At 56.2% G+C, this 19,704-nt stretch overlaps 1 protein-coding gene across 1 annotated transcript; it reads right to left on the reverse strand.

The window, feature by feature from the left end:
• Positions 1-927: 927 nt before the first annotated feature.
• lrig3 (leucine-rich repeats and immunoglobulin-like domains 3) lies at positions 928-19,704 on the reverse strand. Its single transcript, XM_030113798.1, has 19 exons — positions 19,496-19,704; positions 13,550-13,621; positions 13,369-13,443; positions 8,726-8,860; positions 8,359-8,502; positions 8,129-8,272; positions 7,880-8,023; positions 6,665-6,808; positions 5,444-5,524; positions 5,294-5,365; positions 4,750-4,821; positions 3,895-4,058; positions 3,298-3,651; positions 2,948-3,229; positions 2,396-2,872; positions 2,163-2,321; positions 1,947-2,087; positions 1,624-1,854; positions 928-1,530 (listed from the first exon to the last, which is right to left on the reverse strand). Exons 1-19 carry the CDS (start codon positions 19,702-19,704, stop codon positions 1,286-1,288), a joined length of 3,345 nt encoding a protein of 1,114 aa, XP_029969658.1. The 3' UTR covers positions 928-1,285.

Consider the following 19,704-nt stretch of genomic DNA (forward strand, 5'->3'; position numbering starts at 1 on the left):
GAGGCTGGAGGTCCTCCTGAATCAGCTGTTCAGCTCGGCCCGCCGATCCCGGACTGGACGGGGCCTTGAAGGCTGCCTTGGCGGCGGCGGCGGCGGCGCCGGCAGCTGGCTCCCAGCTGTTTGGATGTGTGTGGCTCCACCATCTTGTCTTAATCGCAGCCTCCTCGGAGAACTGGCAAGACTTCCAACGCGGAGCGTCATTCCTTCACAGCGGTGTAAGAGCGGCGAGCGGCGAGCAGCGCCGGCGGCCAGGTGTGTGTCAGAGTGAGTCAGGCAGGAGGGTGGCGGACCAATCACGTCCTGAAACCAGCGCTCACATCGGCCCTGGTGCAGGCTGAAGTTTCCCTTCAGTGCTTTTCACTCTATCCTGGCGGCTCGCCGAACGGAGGATCTGATTGGACGAGCTGCCGGCACCGCCACGGGGAATCTGCCGCTTCGTAAACAGCTGAGCCGCCAGACGAGCTCCCAGAGCAAGTTCCAACAGCGAGCCGGCGCACAAGCACACCTTTCTCCCCTCCTGGAGAGGAGGCCTGAAACAACAAACCGCCGGGCGTTCGGGCGGGGCGGGGCGGGGGGCGGAGTCACGCTGCAGACGCTGCCAGCCTCCTTCAGCCTCTCCGGGCCTTTCTGTCCTGACTGACGGCTGTTTGTGGATTCGGCTGAGCAAATGAATTTCCCTTCTTTAAATGCTAAAGCCGGAACCCGGCTTCTTCCTCTGGAGGATGATCAAACGTTATCAGGATTTAAAGCAAATGAACACGTCTTCTAGTAACTGTGGAGCCGTGAACATGGCCGGTCTCTGTGTGGCGCCGGCTGGCCGCTGGCCTTGGCGGTCTGTGGTTCTGCTTCAGAACGCCGGCGGTTTGAAGCCGACCCGCCTCCTGAAGCCTCGCAGCAGCGAGGTGAACGGAGCAGAACACACTCAGGTGGTTTTTCAATGTTTTTATTGTTTCCACATGTGCAAAACGTCGCTTCATTCAAAGCTGGAATAACTGAAGAGGCAGGGCAGGAGTTTTTTTCCTTTTATACACAAAATGTAAGCAAAAATATTGAAATCTGTTTATATACAATTTACAAAATATAATAAAATTTGTATAAAAATGCTTATATTTATCTCTATGGTTTCATTGGGTCTGCTTCCTCAGAGAATAGCTGCTGAAATGTTCTTTTTGTCTCGGCAGGAACATCAACTTGTCGCTACATTCACTTCCAAGAGTCCTTTATTGCAAAACTCTCCATTCATGAGGTAGAAATGTTTTTTTTGGTCGTCCTCTCAGTCCCTCCGCTAGGTGCTCGTCCGGCACTGTGAGACGGAATCAGTCCGACTGTTGTCAAACGGCTGTTCGTAGACGCTGCTGCCGTGTTCCGACGTCGAGTCCCCGTCGGTGCCGCCGTCCTCCGGGTCGGTGTCGGCGTCCGGAGCGGCGTACGGATCCTCGTGCAGCGTTATCCCGGCGTTCGTCAGCGACGGGCGTCTGAACTGAGGGTGGCGGTCCTGCTGGGGCCTCCAGGGAGCTTTCCCAAACGTCCCTGAGGAAGGAGGACAGTGGGACAGTGGGACGGCGGGTCAGGCGAAGAGGGAACAGCACGAGCGGACCGGGAAGCGGGCCGAGCGAGGCTTACCCAGGAACGTGCTGCGCGAGGACAGACATTCGGGAGGTTTCCCAGAGTCCCCTGCTTCTGTGTCCCCGGCGGACGGGCGGCGGTCGGGCGGCTGCTGGGACGAGCCGGGGAGCAGGCCGGCGTTGGGCAGCTGCATCAGAACGGTGGAGGAGCAGAGGTCGAAGTGCTCTGACAGGAAGTAGTCCCTCCTCTTGGAGTCGGTGCAGAGCGGGTTCTGGTCCATGGAGTAACCTGCAGGTGGAAAAAAAAAGTATTTCAAGACTGCTATAACTTCAATTACAATGGTTTTTTTCTAACTGTAAAGGAAGTGATCATCTGCAAACCTGTGAATGCGTCGGATGGGTCAGTGCAGCAGACGTTATCCCGGCGGAGCAGCGAGCCAAACGGACCCTGATAGTGGCAAAGCAGCGGATCCATGGCCGCCTCCAGGTCCGCCTCACTTCCTGTGTCCAGGTGGCACAGGCCTGTCAGGGTGAGGGAGCAGGATCACGTTACGGGATGCTTTTTGGTAAAGAAAGGATGAACGGGTGGTATTTTACCATTCATGTCCCGGGGCTGCAGGTAGAAGCCGCTGATCGAAGACGCCATGTACTGGTGGCTGCTGCCGCTGTCGGAGGGGAGGTACCCGTCCTGCCGGTCGGCCAGCGTCCCCTGGGAGGACAGGTAGCTGGGGATGTCGGCGGGGAGGTTGGTCTCATCTGAAGCACAGGAGGATCCGGTTACGTCTGAACTCCAGCGGCGTCCCGGCGGGACGGCGGCCGGAGGGACCGACCTGTGTTGGTGACGCTGCAGTCCTCGCTCCGGCGCCGGGTGTGGTAGATGATGACCACCCACACCAGCGAGGTGCCGACCACGCAGCACACCACCGCGATGATGACGATCCCCACCGTGGTCCAGCCGTCGTCGTCGGGCCCCGACCCGCTCACCAGGCCGACGCCGGCGCCGCCCGCCGCTCCGGAGTCGCAGTTGGGGTTGGGGATGACGGCCAGGCGGACGTTGCCCCGCTCCGTGCCCAGCGCGTTGGACATCTCGCACGTGTACTTCCCGGCGTCCGCCTCGGCGGCGTCCACGATGATGAGCAGCTGGTTGGCGGCGGCGAAGAAGTGGCGTTCCGTCAGCGCCAGCGGACTGTCGTCTTTGGTCCAGTTCAGCCTGGGGGCGGGGCTGCCGCCGGCGATGCACTGGAGCACCGCCGTCTCGCCTCTGGCCACGGTGCGATCCATGAGGGGCCGCAGGAAGGACGGGGTCTCTGTAGGGACAGCAGGGGGAGGTGAGCGGCTGATTGGCCGGCAGGTCCGCCTCCGGCTGAGCCACGCCTTCTCACCCAGGACCGTCAGCGTGGCGTTTGCAGATATGGCTCCGGCCGTGTTCTGCGCCGTGCAGCTGTAGACTCCGATGTCCTCCGTCTTGACGTCCACGATGAAGAAGACGTCGTCCTCCGGCATCACGTGCATGCGGCGCTCGCGGGCGGCGGGGAAATCCGTGCCGCCGTCTTTCTGCCAGGCGATCTGAGGGGACGGATGGCCGACGGCGGCGCACTCCAGCCGGGCCGTCGCTCCGGCGCGGATGCTCAAGTCCATCGGCATCTTGGTGAAGGACGGCAGCACTGGGGGGAGGAGTCAAACGTTTTACCCCGAAGCCCCCCTGTGGCGAGCGAAACCCCCCGATACTCACTGTTGACGGTCAGCCGGGCTTTGGCGGAGTAGGACGAGCCGAAGTGGTTGGAGATGACGCACTGGTACCGCCCCTCGGTGGAGAACTCCACGCTGCGCAGCCGCAGAGTGGTGGTGTACTCCGTCACCCCGGCCTCGCCCCCCGGCCCCCCCGGCGCCCCCGGCCCCCCCGGCGCCCTCAGGTGGGCCTGGTTGTGGATCTCGGCGTCGTTCAGGACCTCGTTGTCCTTCTTCCAGGCGAAGGTCATGGGCGAGTCGCTGGAGCTGGCGGCCGAGCAGACGAACGTCACGTCGGAGCCCTTCAGCGCCGACCGGGTCTCCGGCTGCACCGTGATCTGCGGCTTGGGGAAGTCGTCTGATTGGATGACAGGAGACGGGGTTTCAGGTTCCAACTCTTCGTGCTCAAACTAAAATTTTCCACAACCAGGTTCTGGTGAATTTCCTTCTCGCTCCGGTCAGTGAGTCACTCGCCGGTTCGGAGGAAAACCCGGAGCTCTCTGGGTCAGTTTGTTAACGGAAACCCGGCCGGGGAGGACAGGCGGCCGTTTCTTCGGCGTCCTCTCTCGCCCCGCCCGGGGTGAGGCGGTGCGTCTCTTACCACACACGAACTCGTCCTGGCCGACGGCGAACACGCTGCGGCCCTTCAGCGGCTGCGGGTGGGCGCAGCTGGCGGCGACGCAGCGCAGGAAGGTCTGCTCCGCCACCCAGACAGGAAGCCACTTCAGCTGGCAGTCGCACAGCAGGCTGGAGGTGTTGAGACGCCTGCCGGGGGGGGGGGGGGGGGGTTAAAGTCATTCCATCTGAGACAGCGTGGTGCTTTCCAGGATCATGATAAACACACACTGAGTTGTTGCTGGAGACAAGATGACGGCGCTATCGCTGACGCTGCCATGAGTTCGTTTAAACATTCGGAATTCAGAAGCGAAAACTGGCTCCACTGTGGAGAACATCAGCCAAACCCTGCAACCATGGACACTTTATAAACCACTCTAAAACACTCCTGGACATACTTGTATATATTGTAGCTCCTGTTATATTTTAGATTTATCTTGTACATACAGTTAGATCTTTTCTTCTTTTAGATTTCTATTATTATTCTTATTCTCTATTTGCACGTTTCCTCACTGTCTGTCACCGCCGTGTGTCTACGAGCCTCCGGAACGGTAAACTTCTCCCTGGTGAGATGAATCCAGTCTTTCCTATTCTAACAGGTTTTTTTTTAGACATTTCACTGTATTTTGTCCCCAGCCGTCCCAGCCGTCCCCAGCCGTCCCCAGCCGTCCCCCGCTGTCCCAGCCGTCCCAGCCGTCCCCAGCCGTCCCAGCCGTCCCCCGCCGTCCCCAGCCGTCCCAGCCGTCCCCCGCTGTCCCAGCCGTCCCCAGCCGTCCCAGCCGTCCCCCGCTGTCCCAGCCGTCCCAGCCGTCCCCAGCCGTCCCCCGCTTGTCCTACTCACAGCTCCTGCAGGTTCCTCATGGTGGAGAAGGCGTTGGCCTGGACGGACATGATGGCGTTGTTGCTCAGATCTCTGCGGAGAGCAGAAGGAGAGGACGTTAGCGTCCTCCGGGACAGGCGGCGTCTTCGTTTCTGTCGACGTCCGCCGCGGGGGGAGAGGGCGCTCCAAGAAAACGGAGGTCTGGGCTCCAGAACAATAAAACTCTGGGCAGCAGTTTGCCTGTTAATCAGCAGCGGCCCGACTCCAAAAGGCTCTAATTAGAATCAAATGCAGCTGTTGCACACACACACACACACACACACGCACACACACGCACACACACACACACACGCACACACACTCACACACACTGTCCTACACTGGCTCTGATGATCGATACTGTCTGGCACACACGCCGATGCTGGAGGGTTTTTTCCTGTCTTGGTTCCACATCAGACGGAGGACTTGGAGCGACCAGCCTCCCTGTCTGGCTGCGATTAACTCTTCGCTCTCAGCTCTGGAGGCCGAGGACGGCGAGGACGGCGAGGACGGCGAGGAGACTCACAGGTGCTGCAGCGCCTCCAGCCCGGAGAAAGACTTCTTGGTCACCGAGCGGATCTGGTTCCCCTGAAGGAGTCTGGGAAAAGACAGCACAGGCCCGGTCAGCGCCTCCTGGGCGGCTCGCCGGATCTGGATCAGCTGAGCTTCAACTCACAGCGTCTTCAGCTTGTCCAGCGCCGAGAACGGCCCGTTCATGTCCTCGATGGTCCAGGAGATTTCATTATTGTGGAGATCGCTTCAAGAACAAAGACAGACCGCACTGTGAAAAACAGAGGAAGCCACGCCCAGAGCGCCGCGGCGCTTTGACATGCTCATAAAACTCCACGCGGCTTCGCGTCTGGCGGGGGGGGAACGGCCACGGCGTTTAAAATGACGTTCAGAGCGACTCAACAGGAAGTCACTTCCTGGCTTCTGCGGCACTTTTAACAGTTTGAGATAGTTTTTTTTTTTCCTGATGTATCAGAAGGAAGCCGCCACGTGGCAAATCTGCTGAATCTGAAACGCTCTGCATGCAGTGGAAACCAGTGGAAACACTGGAAACAACTGCAGTCATGCACATATAGAATAGATCAGACGTTCTAGAGGCTTTTTCTGAGTTTATTAACATTTTATTATATTATTTAGCATGAGAGTGGCTAATTTCAAACTGCAGATCAACTAAAGGCTGAAGCTGCAGCTGCTGTTTGCACAGATATCGCTTGTTCAGCATCTTGCTGCAAAATCCTTCCTATTCCTGTTTGATATTTAAAAAACCTGAATTATTGAACATTTGCTGATATTAGCTTCAACTTTTCTTTTTTGGTCACAAAATCCAACGGGCGGAGATGTTTCCCCCGCTGTGCACGAAAAGAAAAACACTAAACTAGTAAATCCACGGTGCTCGGGTCTGGAGGAGATCAGAGGCTGAGGACAGCCTCAGCAGGCCTGGAGGAGGGTGTGTGTGTGTGTGTGTGTGTGTGTGTGTGTGTGTGAGAGTCAGGGAACGGGGGGTAACGAGGTGGTGGCAGGTCTGCAGCCCTGAAGCAGAGCACCTCCACCTCGCTGCACACCTGCCCCTCCCTGACCTCCAGGTCACATTTGGTTCCAGTTTAAAAAAAAAAAAAGTCCCATGAAGGTTTTCTGTGGGAAATGGGGGACGGTGGAGGATAGGGGGGCTCTGGGGGGGTTGGGGGGTTTGCTGCGCCTGTCTGAGGTTTTTCTTTTCTTTTCTACTGTGTGGAGACACAGGAATCTATCTCACATCCCAAAACAAATCAGGCAGAGGATCGGGGGTCCTGGACGGCGGTCCTGGACGGCGGTCCTGGACGGCGGTCCAGGACGGCGGTCCTGGACGGCGGTCCTGGACGGCGGTCCTGGACGGGGGACGGGGACTCACAGCGTCTGCAGGCTGGACAGGCCCCGGAAGGCTCCGTCTGCGATGAAGCTGACCCGGTTGTCCCCGACGTGCAGCTGGTCCAGCAGGCTGAGGCCGGCGAAGCTGGACTCGTCCAGGCGGGACAGCTGGTTGGAGGACAGGTGTCTGCAGCGGCGGGACGGAGAAGACAGCGTCAGCGTCCGCTCCACATGGACCGAGACCCACCAGAACCACAAGACCCACAAGACCCACAAGATCCACAAGACCCACAAGAACCACAAGAGCCACCAGAACCCTTCCTTCCTGGAAAATCGATTTCTGCACCCAAACCAGGCTTTGTTTTTTTTTTTTTTCTTTTGGAAAGTAAACTGAGATGGGAGCGAATCAGATAGCGGGACTCGCTCACGGCCCACGGCGGCTTGTTTACTCCCAGGTTCACATGATAAGAGCGAGAAGAGGCAGAACGGGGGAAAAACCCAAACAACAGCAAAAAAAACCGAGCGGCCCAGACGGAGCGAGCGCAGAGCAGACCGCCGCTGGAAACAACCGCCACAAGAAAGGAAACCTGATCCGCCGCCTGAACCAGTGTTGACGCTCCACAGAACTCTGACGATCGAGGGCTTTTCACAAAAAAACAAAAAAACACAACTAATAATGGAAACTCCCCCAGAAAAAAAAGAAAAAGCTTTGGGTGCAGAAAGAAGGCAAGAAACAAGGCTCTGTGTGTGTGTGTGTGTGTGTGTGTGTGTGTGTGTGTGTGTGTGTGTGTGTGTGTGTGTGTGTGTGTGTGTGTGTGTGTGTGTGTTCTTGTATTTCTATCCTTGTCGGGGCCAAATGTCCCCACAAGGATAGCAAAACGTGGAACGACGTGCCTTGTGGGGACCTTTTTCCGGTCCTAAGTAGGAGAAACAGTGTTTTCTTGACCATGTTGTTGTTACTGAAAAAAGTAAAAGTGCAAAAACATTTCTTTAGGGTTAGGCTTTGTTGTGGTGTGGGTTAGGGTTAGGGTAAGGGTCAGGGTTAGGGGCTAGACATGAATGGGAGTCAATGGAAGGTCCCCACAAGGATAGAAATACGAGACTGTGTGTGTGTGTGTGTGTGTGTGTGTGTGTGTGTGTGTGTGTGAGATTAAGGGCAGGCTGGAGTGCCAGAGAGGAGGGAAGGGAAACACAGAAGTGTTGGAGTTCAGAGTGAATGGAGAGAGAGAGAGAGAGCGGTAGAGCGAGCAGCCCTCACAGCTGGCTGAGCCTCTGGCAGAACTCCCAGGCCTCGGGTCGGATCCTGCTGATGGAGTTGTGTCCGAGGTGGAGCTGCTGCAGCGTCAGCAGGCCGTACAGCCAGCCCTTGCTCACCTCCGTCAGGTTGTTGTAATCCAGCTGCCTGCACACACACACACACACACACACACACACACACACACACACACGCTTCAGTGCCCGTCGCGGCTGGTCAGAAGCCGGCCTGCGGCCGCGGCGTTGCACCTACAGCACTTCCATGCTGCCGAGGCCCCAGAAGGCGCCGTCCATCAGGCGGCTCAGGCCGTTGCGCTGCATCCGCAGCGAGCGCAGGGCGTGCAGGCCGTGGAAGGTCAGGCCCTCCACCCGGCGGACGCGGTTCCTGCTCAGCTCTCTGGAACGCCGCACAAACCGGACAGGCGTGAGGAGAAGCGACCTGAACGAACGATCGTTCCGGGCGGCGCGGGGGGCGGAGCTTACAGGTGCTGCAGGTTGGGCAGCTGGAAGATCTTGGCCGGGATGGACGACAGGCGGTTGCGGTTGAGCCGGAGGACCAGCAGCGAGCTGGACAGGTTGTTGAAGCAGTCCGTCTCCAGCGACGAGATGCGGTTGTTGTTGAGGAACCTGAGACGAACACGCAGAAGCAGAGCTGCTGTTTCCAAGATTCTTCTGTCTTCAGAAATATTAGCTGTTTTATCCATTTTACCTATTTTAAAGAGTTTTTTCAAACCATATTTATGTTCTTCTTCTAGAAATTCTTGACATTTCGTGGTTTATGAGGCATTCTATCAGCTACAGGGGGGCTGAGGAGCCGCATGTTGAGCACCCCGGGACTGTCGGCACTCACAGGTTCTTGAGCGGCAGGACGGGGAAGGAGGCGGCCGTCACCTCCACCATGTTGTTGTAGCTGAGGTCCAGCGTCTGCAGGGCGAGGAACGGCCGGAGCTGCTCCGCCGAGACCCGGGAGATCCGGTTGTTTGCTCTGAAAACACACAATCAATGAGCAAACTCCGTGTGTGTGTGTGTGTGTGTGTGTGTGTGTGTGTGTGTGTGTGTGTGTGTGTGTGTGTGTGTCCACCAGGTTCACATTCCCAGATACACAAACCCTCAAGTCCCCAAATTAGGCGGCGGTGTTACAGAGAGAGAGAATCTCACACCAGTGAGGATAAAACATCCCACCCAGCGTGAAGACTCGCCCACGTCTCTCTCTCTCTCTCTCTCTCTCTCTCTCTCTCTTACTCTCTCTCTCTCTCTCTCTCCATATTTCATAGAAGGCAACAAATTGTTCTTGTCGCCGAGCTTCACTCCAAACAGCCGCTGGCTTCACTGACGTGTTATTGTGTTTAGAAGGTAACCTGCCAATTAGCGGCTGATGAGCGCCGCTCCCCAGGGCGAGCGAGCCCCGGCAGGGCGAGCGAGCGAGCCGCTTCCTGAGCTGCACGCCTCCCAGACTGCAGAGCGGGGCCTGCCGGGTTCCAGACCCCGGCTGCACAGTGGCCTCTTTGTGTGTGAGGGGGGGTGGGGGGGGGGTGGGGGGGTGGGGGGGGTGGGGGGGGGGTTCCCTCCAGCGCTCCAGACTACAGGCCTCGTTTTCAGCATTCATGGCCGCCGGCGCCCGTCCAGCTCCACCGTGCTGACGGGGAGGCGCAGGTTCAAACCTGTTTACCGGCAGCTGTTGAACCAGCCGGGTCGATCCTGGAGGCCCGGTTTGAAGCTGCAGTCCAGACGCCTGGTGGAACCACCGCTCCACTGCACCACCGCTCCACCGCTCCACTGCACCACCGCTCCACTGCACCACCGCTCCACTGTACCACCGCTCCACTGTACCACTGTACCACCGCACCACCGCTCCACTGCACCACCGCTCCACTGTACCACCGCTCCACTGTACCACTGTACCACCGCACCACAGCTCCACTGCACCACCGCTCCACTGTACCACTGCACCACCGCTCCACCGCTCCACTGCACCACCGCTCCACTGCACCACTGCACCACCACACCACCGCTCCACTGCACCACCGCACCACCGCTCCACTGTACCACTGCTCCACTGTACCACTGTACCACCGCACCACAGCTCCACTGCACCACCGCTCCACTGTACCACTGCACCACCGCTCCACTGTACCACCGCTCCACTGTACCACTGTACCACCGCACCACCGCTCCACTGCACCACCGCTCCACTGTACCACCGCTCCACTGTACCACTGTACCACCGCACCACAGCTCCACTGCACCACCGCTCCACTGCACCACCGCACCACCGCTCCACTGTACCACTGCTCCACTGTACCACTGTACCACCGCACCACAGCTCCACTGCACCACCGCTCCACTGTACCACTGCACCACCGCTCCACCGCTCCACTGCACCACCGCTCCACTGCACCACTGCACCACCACACCACCGCTCCACTGCACCACCGCACCACCGCTCCACTGCACCACCGCTCCACTGCACCACCGCTCCACTGCACCACTGCTCCACTGTACCACTGTACCACTGCACCACCGCTCCACTGCACCACTGAACCACTGAACCACTGTACCACTGCACCACCGCTCCACTGCACCACCGCTCCACTGCACCACTGCTCCACTGCACCACCGTTCCGCTGCACCACCGCTCCACTGCACCACTGCTCCACTGTACCACCGCACCACTGCACCACCGCTCCACTGTACCACTGCTCCACTGCACCACCGTTCCGCTGCACCACCGCTCCACTGCACCACTGCACCACCGCTCCGCTGCACCACCGCTCCACTGTACAACTGCACCACCACACCACCGCTCCACTGCACCACCGCTCCACTGCACCACCGTACCACCGCCCCACTGCACCACTGCACCACTGCATCGGCACACTCCATGTCCATGTCCAAACCGAGAGCGTGACACTTTCCAGGACGCACAAGGAGACGACACCTTTTCTGTTATATGACTATACAGCTTCCAGGGTGGCGTAGAAATGAGCAGATTCACCCGTTTTAACTTTAGCAGTGAACAAATCCTACGGGTGGAGGTGAAACCCTCCTCGGTGAAGCCAGCAGGCGTCGCGACGGCGTTCCTGCAGTTTTAATGGACTCCGTGAACGGAGCCATCGCTCGGCCCTGAAGGGTTAAACTGGTCTCAGAACGGCACAAAAACAGCGAAGGAATCCGGTCCTGGTAAAGGACACGAGCTCATTGTCTGCAGGGAGAGCGGCGGCACAGCGGCGCTTTTGTTTGCAGATCTGCAGACGGCGCTCCACGCTTCGCGGCGCTCGGCTCCCAAACAAAGAGCCGCAGCCACCTGGAGCCGGGCGGAGAACCCGGACGCAGCCGGGCTTTCCAGCTCTGCTCCGGGGGGCCAGGAGGCGGGGGGGGGGGGGGGGGGGGGGGGGGGGGCTCAGAGACGTCAACAAGTGGCGTTTAGAGACCGGCCTTTAAGCGGCGGGCGCAGCTCGACTGGGCGCCGTACGAGCCGGTACCTGCCAGGGCTGCTGGGAACCCGGCGGTGTTTTCGGCCTTCAAGCCGACCGCTCTGACACGGCGAGCGAAGCCTCTGCTGCTGACGCCGCATTCCAGCGAGCGGCAAATCAGACTTTTAACGGGACACGATCTTTAAACAGAAAGCTTTCTTGCTCGTGCTCGTGCACGTGCACGTGCGCACGCCGCTGGTGTGTGTGGTATTTCCTATTGGAAAAAGCAGAGTTTTCAGAAGCCATGTGGCCACTCCCTCTCTCCCTCCCTCCCTCCCTCCCTCTCTCCCTCCCTCCGCTGCGGCGCCGGTAATGAGAACCAGACGCCATGTTGGACCGGGACCGGGAGCAGAACCGACTGGGAGCAGACCGGGACCGGGAGCTGACCGGGACCGGGAGCAGACCTGACCGGGAGCAGACCTGACCGGGAGCAGACCAGGACTGGGAGCAGACCGGGACCGGGAGCAGACCTGACCGGGAGCAGACCAGGACTGGGAGCAGACCGGGACCGGGAGCAGACCCGACCGGGAGCAGACCTGACCGGGAGCAGACTGGGACCGGGAGCAGACCCGACCGGGAGCAGACCTGACCGGGAGCAGACCGGGACCGGGAGCAGACCCGACCGGGAGCAGACCCGACCGGGAGCAGACCGGGACCGGGAGCAGACCTGACTGGGAGCAGACCGGGACCGGGAGCAGACCTGACTGGGAGCAGACCGGGACCGGGAGCAGACCTGACCGGGAGCAGACCGGGACCGGGAGCAGACCCGACCGGGAGCAGACCGGCACCGGGACGGCTGGACGTCGCCACGCGTCGCGCCGAGGAATATCGCTTCTATTTTTATTATTTTTATATTTTATTTAATAATAGTAACTTTTAGCTCGCAGAGCTCTGCACCTTCCTCTGCTGCTGTCTCTCTCTCTCACACACACACACACACACACACACACACACACACACACACACACACCTAATCAGACCGGGGATCTCCACGCTCATTTGTCCAGGCCTCCCTGAACACAGGCGGTGGGATTTGGCGGCGGCGGGGGCGGGGTTGGGGGTTGGGGGTTGGGGGGGTTCAGCGTCTCCATAAATTCCTGGGAAATTGTTCAATTAATTAGGACGATCGGGACTCGATGGCTGCCAGCTGCAGGGTCACTGCCGTTTGTTTTCTCTCTGGGCCCAGAGGTCAGAGGAGGCGGCGAGCTGCCGCTCTGTCTGAGCGGCTGTTTGAATAAGAGCCACCCGATACCCCGGGCTCCTCCCCCCTCTGACCCCCCCCCCCCCCACACCCACACACACACACACCCACACACACACACACACACACACACACACACACATACACACTGAGGAACTGAGCAGGGAATCCAGAAGAAATGTTCCACTGCAGGGAAAAACATCAGCAGGAAAGAGGCAGTGTGCGTGTGTGTGTGTGTGTGTGTGTGTGTGTGTGTTTGTGTGTGTGTGTGTGTGTGTGTGTGTGCCGTTAATCCAGACGATAGAAACTCGGTTCAGCCACAGATTGAAGGTTTGGAAACCTTGGAACGTTGTTCTGAGTGAACGCCAGATGCATGTTCTCCCTGAGGCGCTAAAGCGAGGCGGCAGCTCAGGATTTGTGTTCGGAGTCCCTGAAAACGCAACTTTTAGGACCCTGCACGCTCAGCAGACAGACGCCAACAACGGCGGCGTCCAGAGCGCCGTGACTGTCCTGCCGTTTGAAGAGACTTCGAAAGACTCCAGGGACAGAGGACAAGTCTCCAGACAGAGGACAAGTCTCCAGACAGAGGATGAAAACCGTCAGAGGGCGAGGGGAAGACTGGCCGGGTTCCAGAGCGTCTCGTCACGTCACCGCCTCCGGGTTAAAAATGCCGCCGCCGCCAGTGTTCTGTCTGGGAAGCAGCAGTCAGACCCGAGGGGGCGAAGCCTCTCCCGGCGGCCCCCCGCGGAGGGGTATGCCCCGGACCGCGCCACGCCGAGACCCCGGAGTAGCGTCAAGACGGAGGGAGGCTTTACTCACAGGAGCAGCGACGTCAGGTTGGAAGCACGACGCCCCAGGTCCGGGATGGCGTCCAGCTCGTTGTGGTTCAGCTTCCTGCAGCGAAAAAAACAGAAACAGTTCAGAGGTCAGCGGGTCGTGTGTGTGACGGCGATGAAAGACGCTCTGGAAACTCCAGAGGTTCCTCCGGAGGCGGACTCACAGCTCTCGGAGACGCTCCAGTCTGGAGAACAAAGAGCCGTCGAGCCGTCGCAGTCTGTTATGGCTCAGGTCCCTGAGAGAGAGAGAGAGGGAGAGAGAGAGAGAGAGAGAGGAAACACAATCACACACAGATCAGCGTGTTATCGAGGCCGAACGCTGCGAACAGGAGCGGCGGGTCAAAGAGCGGCGGCCGGAATCAAACAGGAAAAAAAGAAGACGTGGACGAGATTCATAGCAGGCAGGATGACTCTCTCACTCAGAAATCCAGTGATGGAACATCTCCCGCTCGGGTCTGGTTCCACTTCAGAACGGCTCGGTTTCAAGCTGCAGCTTCCAAACCAGTAAAAACCAACAAACAACACCAGGACCGGCTCAAAGACTCCTTTTAAGGTCTTTTTTTAAAAAATAAATATGAGAGCAGGACTCCCCTCCAGCTCATCTGAAAACAACCAAGGCTCCAAAACCACTTCTCCATCAGAAACACTCCTGGACTCGAGTAAATCACATCCCTGCTCCCACCTCAGCATTTGAAACCCTTTAAAACCCGTCAGAGTTCAGAGGTCAAAGACCCGGAGTGGCTCCGAACAACAACGGGCCGCATGTTGAACACCCTGCTTCAAGCATTTAGACTGTTTATGACCTGCGTTGGTGCTGACTCCTGCTCAGCTGGACCGGCTCCTGTCCGGGTCTGGGTCCAGGCGGCCGGCGGCCTCGTCTGGAGGTCACCGGGGTCACGCTCTGGCTGAGCCTGCTGAGGTTCTGACGCTGCAGCGCATGATCAACACTGCGAGGCCAGACGCTTCTTTTTTACACCTCCTCTTCCTCTTCCTCCTCCTCCTCCTGTTCCTCCTCTTCCTCTTCCTCCTCCTCCTCTTCCTCCTCCTTCATCTGGAATCCATCACGGGGCACAGTGGGGGGGGGGGGGGGGGGGGCTTTAAACGTCTGAAACACGCCTGTCAAAAATTCCCCTGACCTGTTTTTGTTCTTCGTCAAAAGATTTTACTGGCCGGAGTGAGACGAAGCTTGATTTCCCAGCATGCCACTGTGCACCACTGGGTCGGCTGCTGGGGAAAAGGCGTCCGATCAGACTCCCGAGATAAATCCTGAGCAGCGCCGACACTTCCACTTCCTCCCAGAGCCGCCGAGAGTGGAGCGAGATAACGCTGCGCCGCTAACAGGCCGCTAATTTACTGCTAATAGGCCGCTAACAGGCTGCTATCAGGCTGCTAACAGGCTGCTAACAGGCTGCTGTCAGGCTGCTAACAGGCTGCTAACACACTGCTAACAGGCTGCTGTCAGGCTGCTAACAGGCTATGAACAGGCTGCTAATATACTGCCAACAGGCCGCCAACAAGCCACTAACAGACGGCGAACTGTCCGCTAACATGCTAACAGGCTGCTATCAGGCTGCTAACAGTCTGCTAACAGGCTGCCAACAGGCCGCTAACATACTGCTAACAGTCTGCTAACAGGCTGCCAACAGGCCGCTAACAGGTCACCAACAAGCTGCCAATATATTGCTAAAAGGCTGCTAACACACAGCTAATAGACCGCCAACGGGACGCTAACAGGCCGCTAACAGTCCGCTAACAGGCTGCCAACAGGCTGCCAACAGTCTGCCAACAGGCTGCTAACCGGCTGCTAACCGGCTGCGACTGCTGGAGAAAAGACTCCTTTTCTGATGTGCTGGAGTGAAGGAATGTCGTCGATGGTTCACACCAGAACCAAAGATTCTTAATACGCATTTGGAGAACTTCCATGAAATTGCTTGAACATTTTCAATATTTTGAGTGCTGAGTGTAACAATTTAAAAACAGTAATATTTCATCTATAACGGTGCTACTGTTCACACCAGAGGAGTAAACTCATTCCAGTTCAGGGTCTGCGTACAGTTTCATCTTCATGGGCCGGCCCGGTAAAATAGTGCCATAGAATTTAAACTTGAAGAATTTTTGTTGTTGTTGTGACGAAGACGATTCCTGATAAAACCACACAAGCCAAAGAAACCACAGCTAAAAATTACTATAGTGTCAACAACATGAAGCCAATTTTAACGATATGAAGTGAAATGAAGTGAAATGTAAAAGCTGCTGGATCATGCATGTCTTTTAGACTCGCCCTGACAGCTCGGCTCTGAGGCTAGTCTGATAGCAGCGAAGAAGCTAGCTGTCTCTCAGCTCAGGTCTCAGCCTTCTGGGTTCTCTTAAGAAATGTGTTTCTCAAAAAAGAAAAATGCTTTTATCTACTTTTATACATTTTCATCATTTGCTTGGTGGACCAGACTAGTAGCCTGGCCCTCCAGACGGTCTCTCCATGCTCAGGGATTCATGGGGAAACAGTCTGGTACTGCGCCAATTGAGTCTGACTTCTGCCCGGCAAACTTCTGCCGGGCCAATCACAGCCCACGAGAGGCGGGAGTTAGCGATGCGTCATATTATACCCCCCTCAAAACAATCATGGTGGCGGCTGCAACTCAGCGAGGCTTCACCACGGCTCTGTCTGAAGTTTTGAACGAACTGAATTTGGCGCTGAAACCACAGCAGGAATCTGCTCTGAAGGCTTTTCTTTAACCCCCAAATTCCACCGGCGCCGCGTCCCAGAAGCGCCGGTGTTACAACGGATCACCAGAACGGAGGCGCGCGCCACGGCGCTGGTGATTCGCTTCAGGTCGCCGCTTCTAAACGGCGCCGCGCTGCGCTGCCGGTGTGCGTTAACTTCAGGAACAAGACGCGACGTGTCGCTTAAGCTTCCGGTGGAATTTGGGGGTAAAACAGACGTAAAACTCCACGCCATGATCCCATGTTTTGGACTACAAAACTACTACAACAGAGCGCTGCGTACGTCGCGTTGTCGTTGCGTCACAGCCTTGTTCCTTGGATTGGTTCTCTCCGCTCAACAGTCCCGCCTCTCATCAGCCTGTTTGAAATGAAGCCCCAATGGCGCCGTGCCAGACTGTCTTTATATGTGTGTGACACATAAATAAAGTCAGTCGGGCATGCCAGGCTACCAGACTAGAGCTTCTTGTGGGCCAGTTTTGGCCCACGGGCCTTAAGTTTGACACATTTAAACGCGTTTCTCTTTCTGAGGACACTGCTTTGTGTCTTTTGTCCAGACACTGTTAAAAATGGTTTATTCTCATTCTAAATATGAGAGGAAAATGCCACGTTGATAAGCTAGCATTATCAATATCAGAGCGAACAAAGCGTCCCTGTACTGTGATCTCTGCTGTACCCTCAAGGGGATCCCCGACCTGAGGTTTGAAATCACTGCTGCAACAACAAACCTCATTTTTTATTGAACAATCCTGCCTTCAATTTCTTTCCTAAAAAACCTTTAACCTGGTGACTTTTAAAGTTTTAGTTTTTGGAGCAGAAATGTGAGCAAAACTTGAATAAACTCATTCTGTTCTATTCTTTTCTATTTGAAGAAAACAACTTTAAAGGTGTAACATTTTAGGCCAGTTTTGTACATTAGGGGGCAGCAGTGAGTCCCTGGAGGAGCCAGTTTGAATTTCTGTGGTGTTTTGACACTGCTAGCTCCATATTTTTCCATATTCACGACTGAATCACACATTTCCCCCAATGAGAAGCAGGACGGGCTTAAAAGGCGAGGCTGGCCAGTGACCTCTGACCTTTGGAAGGTAGTCAAACACCAGGGCTGTGTTCGAAACTGCATACTTACCTACTACTCATACTAACTGATTGAGTATGCAGAGCGTTTACACTGGCAGTATGCGATTTGTGAGTATGCGAGAAGTTCCTGGATGCATACTGCATTCGCCAGAAATGTTGAATATACATCGTGAGTTTACTACTCATACTGAAATTACCCAAGATGCAACGCGACGGACAGCGGGAGACGGCGAGCCGATCTTCGTTGAAGAGCCCAAAAAACTCTCGGTGGGTAAGGCGTCGTAACTGGTCCGATTCCGTTAACGGGACACCGGTCCAAACGCCGATGCTAAGTGAGATATATTGCTGAAAGGTTGGCTTCTTGTTTTCAAAGTAAAAGCACAGATTTATCACTGAGGTTTTTTTGCATGAGAAAGGGAAAGGGGTGCTTTATTTTTGTGAAAATAACCGGAAGTGCGTTGCTCACTGCGGCTGGCTTGAATTTTGCCGAATTCGTCTGAACAAAATCCTAAACGGTTGATATTCGGACAAATAAACGACACACTCGGCTCTAAACCACCACTCTGTCTCCTAATTTAAAAAAAAAAATCTCAATAAAGTTCTACATTTGAAGAGTTTAGAGCTAAAGTGAAATCAGCTTTAGCAGGTCGATTTCAGCTCGAGGAGGAGTGCAATGCATTGTGGGTTATTATGTAGTATGCTGTAGTGTCAACGCTTTGCATACTGTCTGATGGACTGAGTGTGCAGTATGCAGTATGGACAGTATGGGTATGGAAGTATGCAGTAGGCAGTATGCGGTTTCGAACACAGCCCAAGACTTGGACGGAACAACATCAGGACTGGAGGTCAAAGGTGAAAATTCAACATAACTCTGCACACAGTGTGTGGATGAAGAGGAGCTCGGCATTAATCCGCAGCCCTCCTGCCCGAACAGCCCCCCCCCCCCCCATCAGCCCCATCGCTGGCTCCGGCGCTGCTAATTCAGCAGAAATAATGTGGTGCTGGAAAACAAAGGCCCTGCGCTGGAAGGACTTTAAGATGTGCTGGAGAGCCGCTCGTAAATTAGCATGCCAGAGCGAGAGGAATGTTTCCCCATGTGGAGCTTTCCTCTCTCCTTTTTCTTCCCCCGTTCTCGGCGGATCACCGAGTCTGCTCGGTTATGAGGTTCCTGCGAGGCTGCGTCTGTTTTCTCTGGCAAAGCCAAGTTTCCAGAGGAGTGGTGTACAACATCTGGCCCAGGGGCCAGGAACGGATCGCACCATCTGGATTTCAATGTAGAAAAGTTTCAAAGAAGACAATGGAAATGTGCGATAGAAGAGACTTCTCAGTGACCCTCTTCATGCTCATATTCGCAGAGAAAGGCAGAACTGGAACTAAACCCTCAACAGAGTCCTCAGTTGTCCTCAAACGTATCTTCAGAATTTCTGTTGATTTTCTTCCTTAAAATTTAAATAAAACTCTATTTTCCCAAATATGAAATAAGCAGCTGTTTGCAGTGAAAGCGAACTGCTGGATGAAAGCAGGATTCATGTCCTGAAGTAGAGTTTCAGGTTGTTTAATATGAGAGGAGTTTAATAGACGTGATCGTCAATGGATCATTAATGGAACTCAACCGGGGGGGGGGGGGGGGGGGGGGGGGGGGGGGGGGGGGGGGGGGGGGGCTGGTGTTAAAGTCATCCAGCGGATTCTGATCCACACGGAACCACAGCATGTTCCCGCTTTAGCAGCTGAGCAGTGCTGCATCTGAAGGCCTCACAGTTGGAGAAACGCAGAAGAACAGAGACTGGAGCACTTTGTAAAACACGCATAACCCGCAGGGCTGCGTGACGCTGCGCTCCGCTCGATCCGCAGGTGATTCGGGTGAGACGCGCTCCGCGCGCCTCGACATAAATAATGCATCGCAGCTGTTAAAGGTGGGAATGAAAATGGCCCGTTGATGTGTAAAACTTCATCCACGTGTGCTCGCGGTTCCCCGCAGACATTCGGATCGCTGGCGGAATTTAAAGGGACCAGAAGACACAAATAAAAGTTGTTCCGAGACGCAGGAACTGATTCACGTGTCTGAGCGCAACTTTCTCTCCTTCCAGCGGTTTTAGGAAGAGCGGAGTGATCCTGAACCGGACCAGCAGGGCCGGGGATCAGGGTCTGATGTGGTCTACAGCGCGTCCAGCTTTCACTGCGACAGGAATGTGGATCATCCGATCCCAGCGAAGGAAACCAAACTTTTACGCATCGGACGGTGAAGGTTTGGAGCAGCAGGATGTCAAAGACAGACCAAGACTTTCAGATGACAGTGAAGCAGTGAAAAGACTCACAGTTGAACCGTCCATTCCGGGATCGGGTCTGGAATCTGGCCCCTGTTGATCCGACTGCAGTCCACCAGATCCCCAGAACACGCGCAAGGAGGGGGGCAAGTCCGCGCCTCGGCAGCAGGAACACACTCCAGACGCAGAACCAGCAGCAGGACCGGGACCAGAACCAGCGCAGACCTCACCAAACTGCGAGGCTGCGTGGAGGAACACAT

Source organism: Salarias fasciatus, chromosome 17, assembly GCF_902148845.1.
Source record: "Salarias fasciatus chromosome 17, fSalaFa1.1, whole genome shotgun sequence".
Lineage (NCBI taxonomy): Eukaryota > Metazoa > Chordata > Actinopteri > Blenniiformes > Blenniidae > Salarias > Salarias fasciatus.

What these genes read in the sequence shown, in the direction of transcription:
- lrig3 (XM_030113798.1), bottom strand. Translation starts at nt 19,704, where the DNA reads ATGTGTTCCTCCACGCAGCCTCGCAGTTTGGTGAGGTCTGCGCTGGTT. An exon ending in ATGAGGAACCTGCAGGAGCT is followed by an intron (nt 4,059 to 4,749) that starts GTGAGTAGGACA and finishes CCCCCCCGGCAG; the next exon opens with GCGTCTCAACACCTCCAGCC. An exon ending in CTGCAGCGTCACCAACACAG is followed by an intron (nt 2,322 to 2,395) that starts GTCGGTCCCTCC and finishes CCTGTGCTTCAG; the next exon opens with ATGAGACCAACCTCCCCGCC.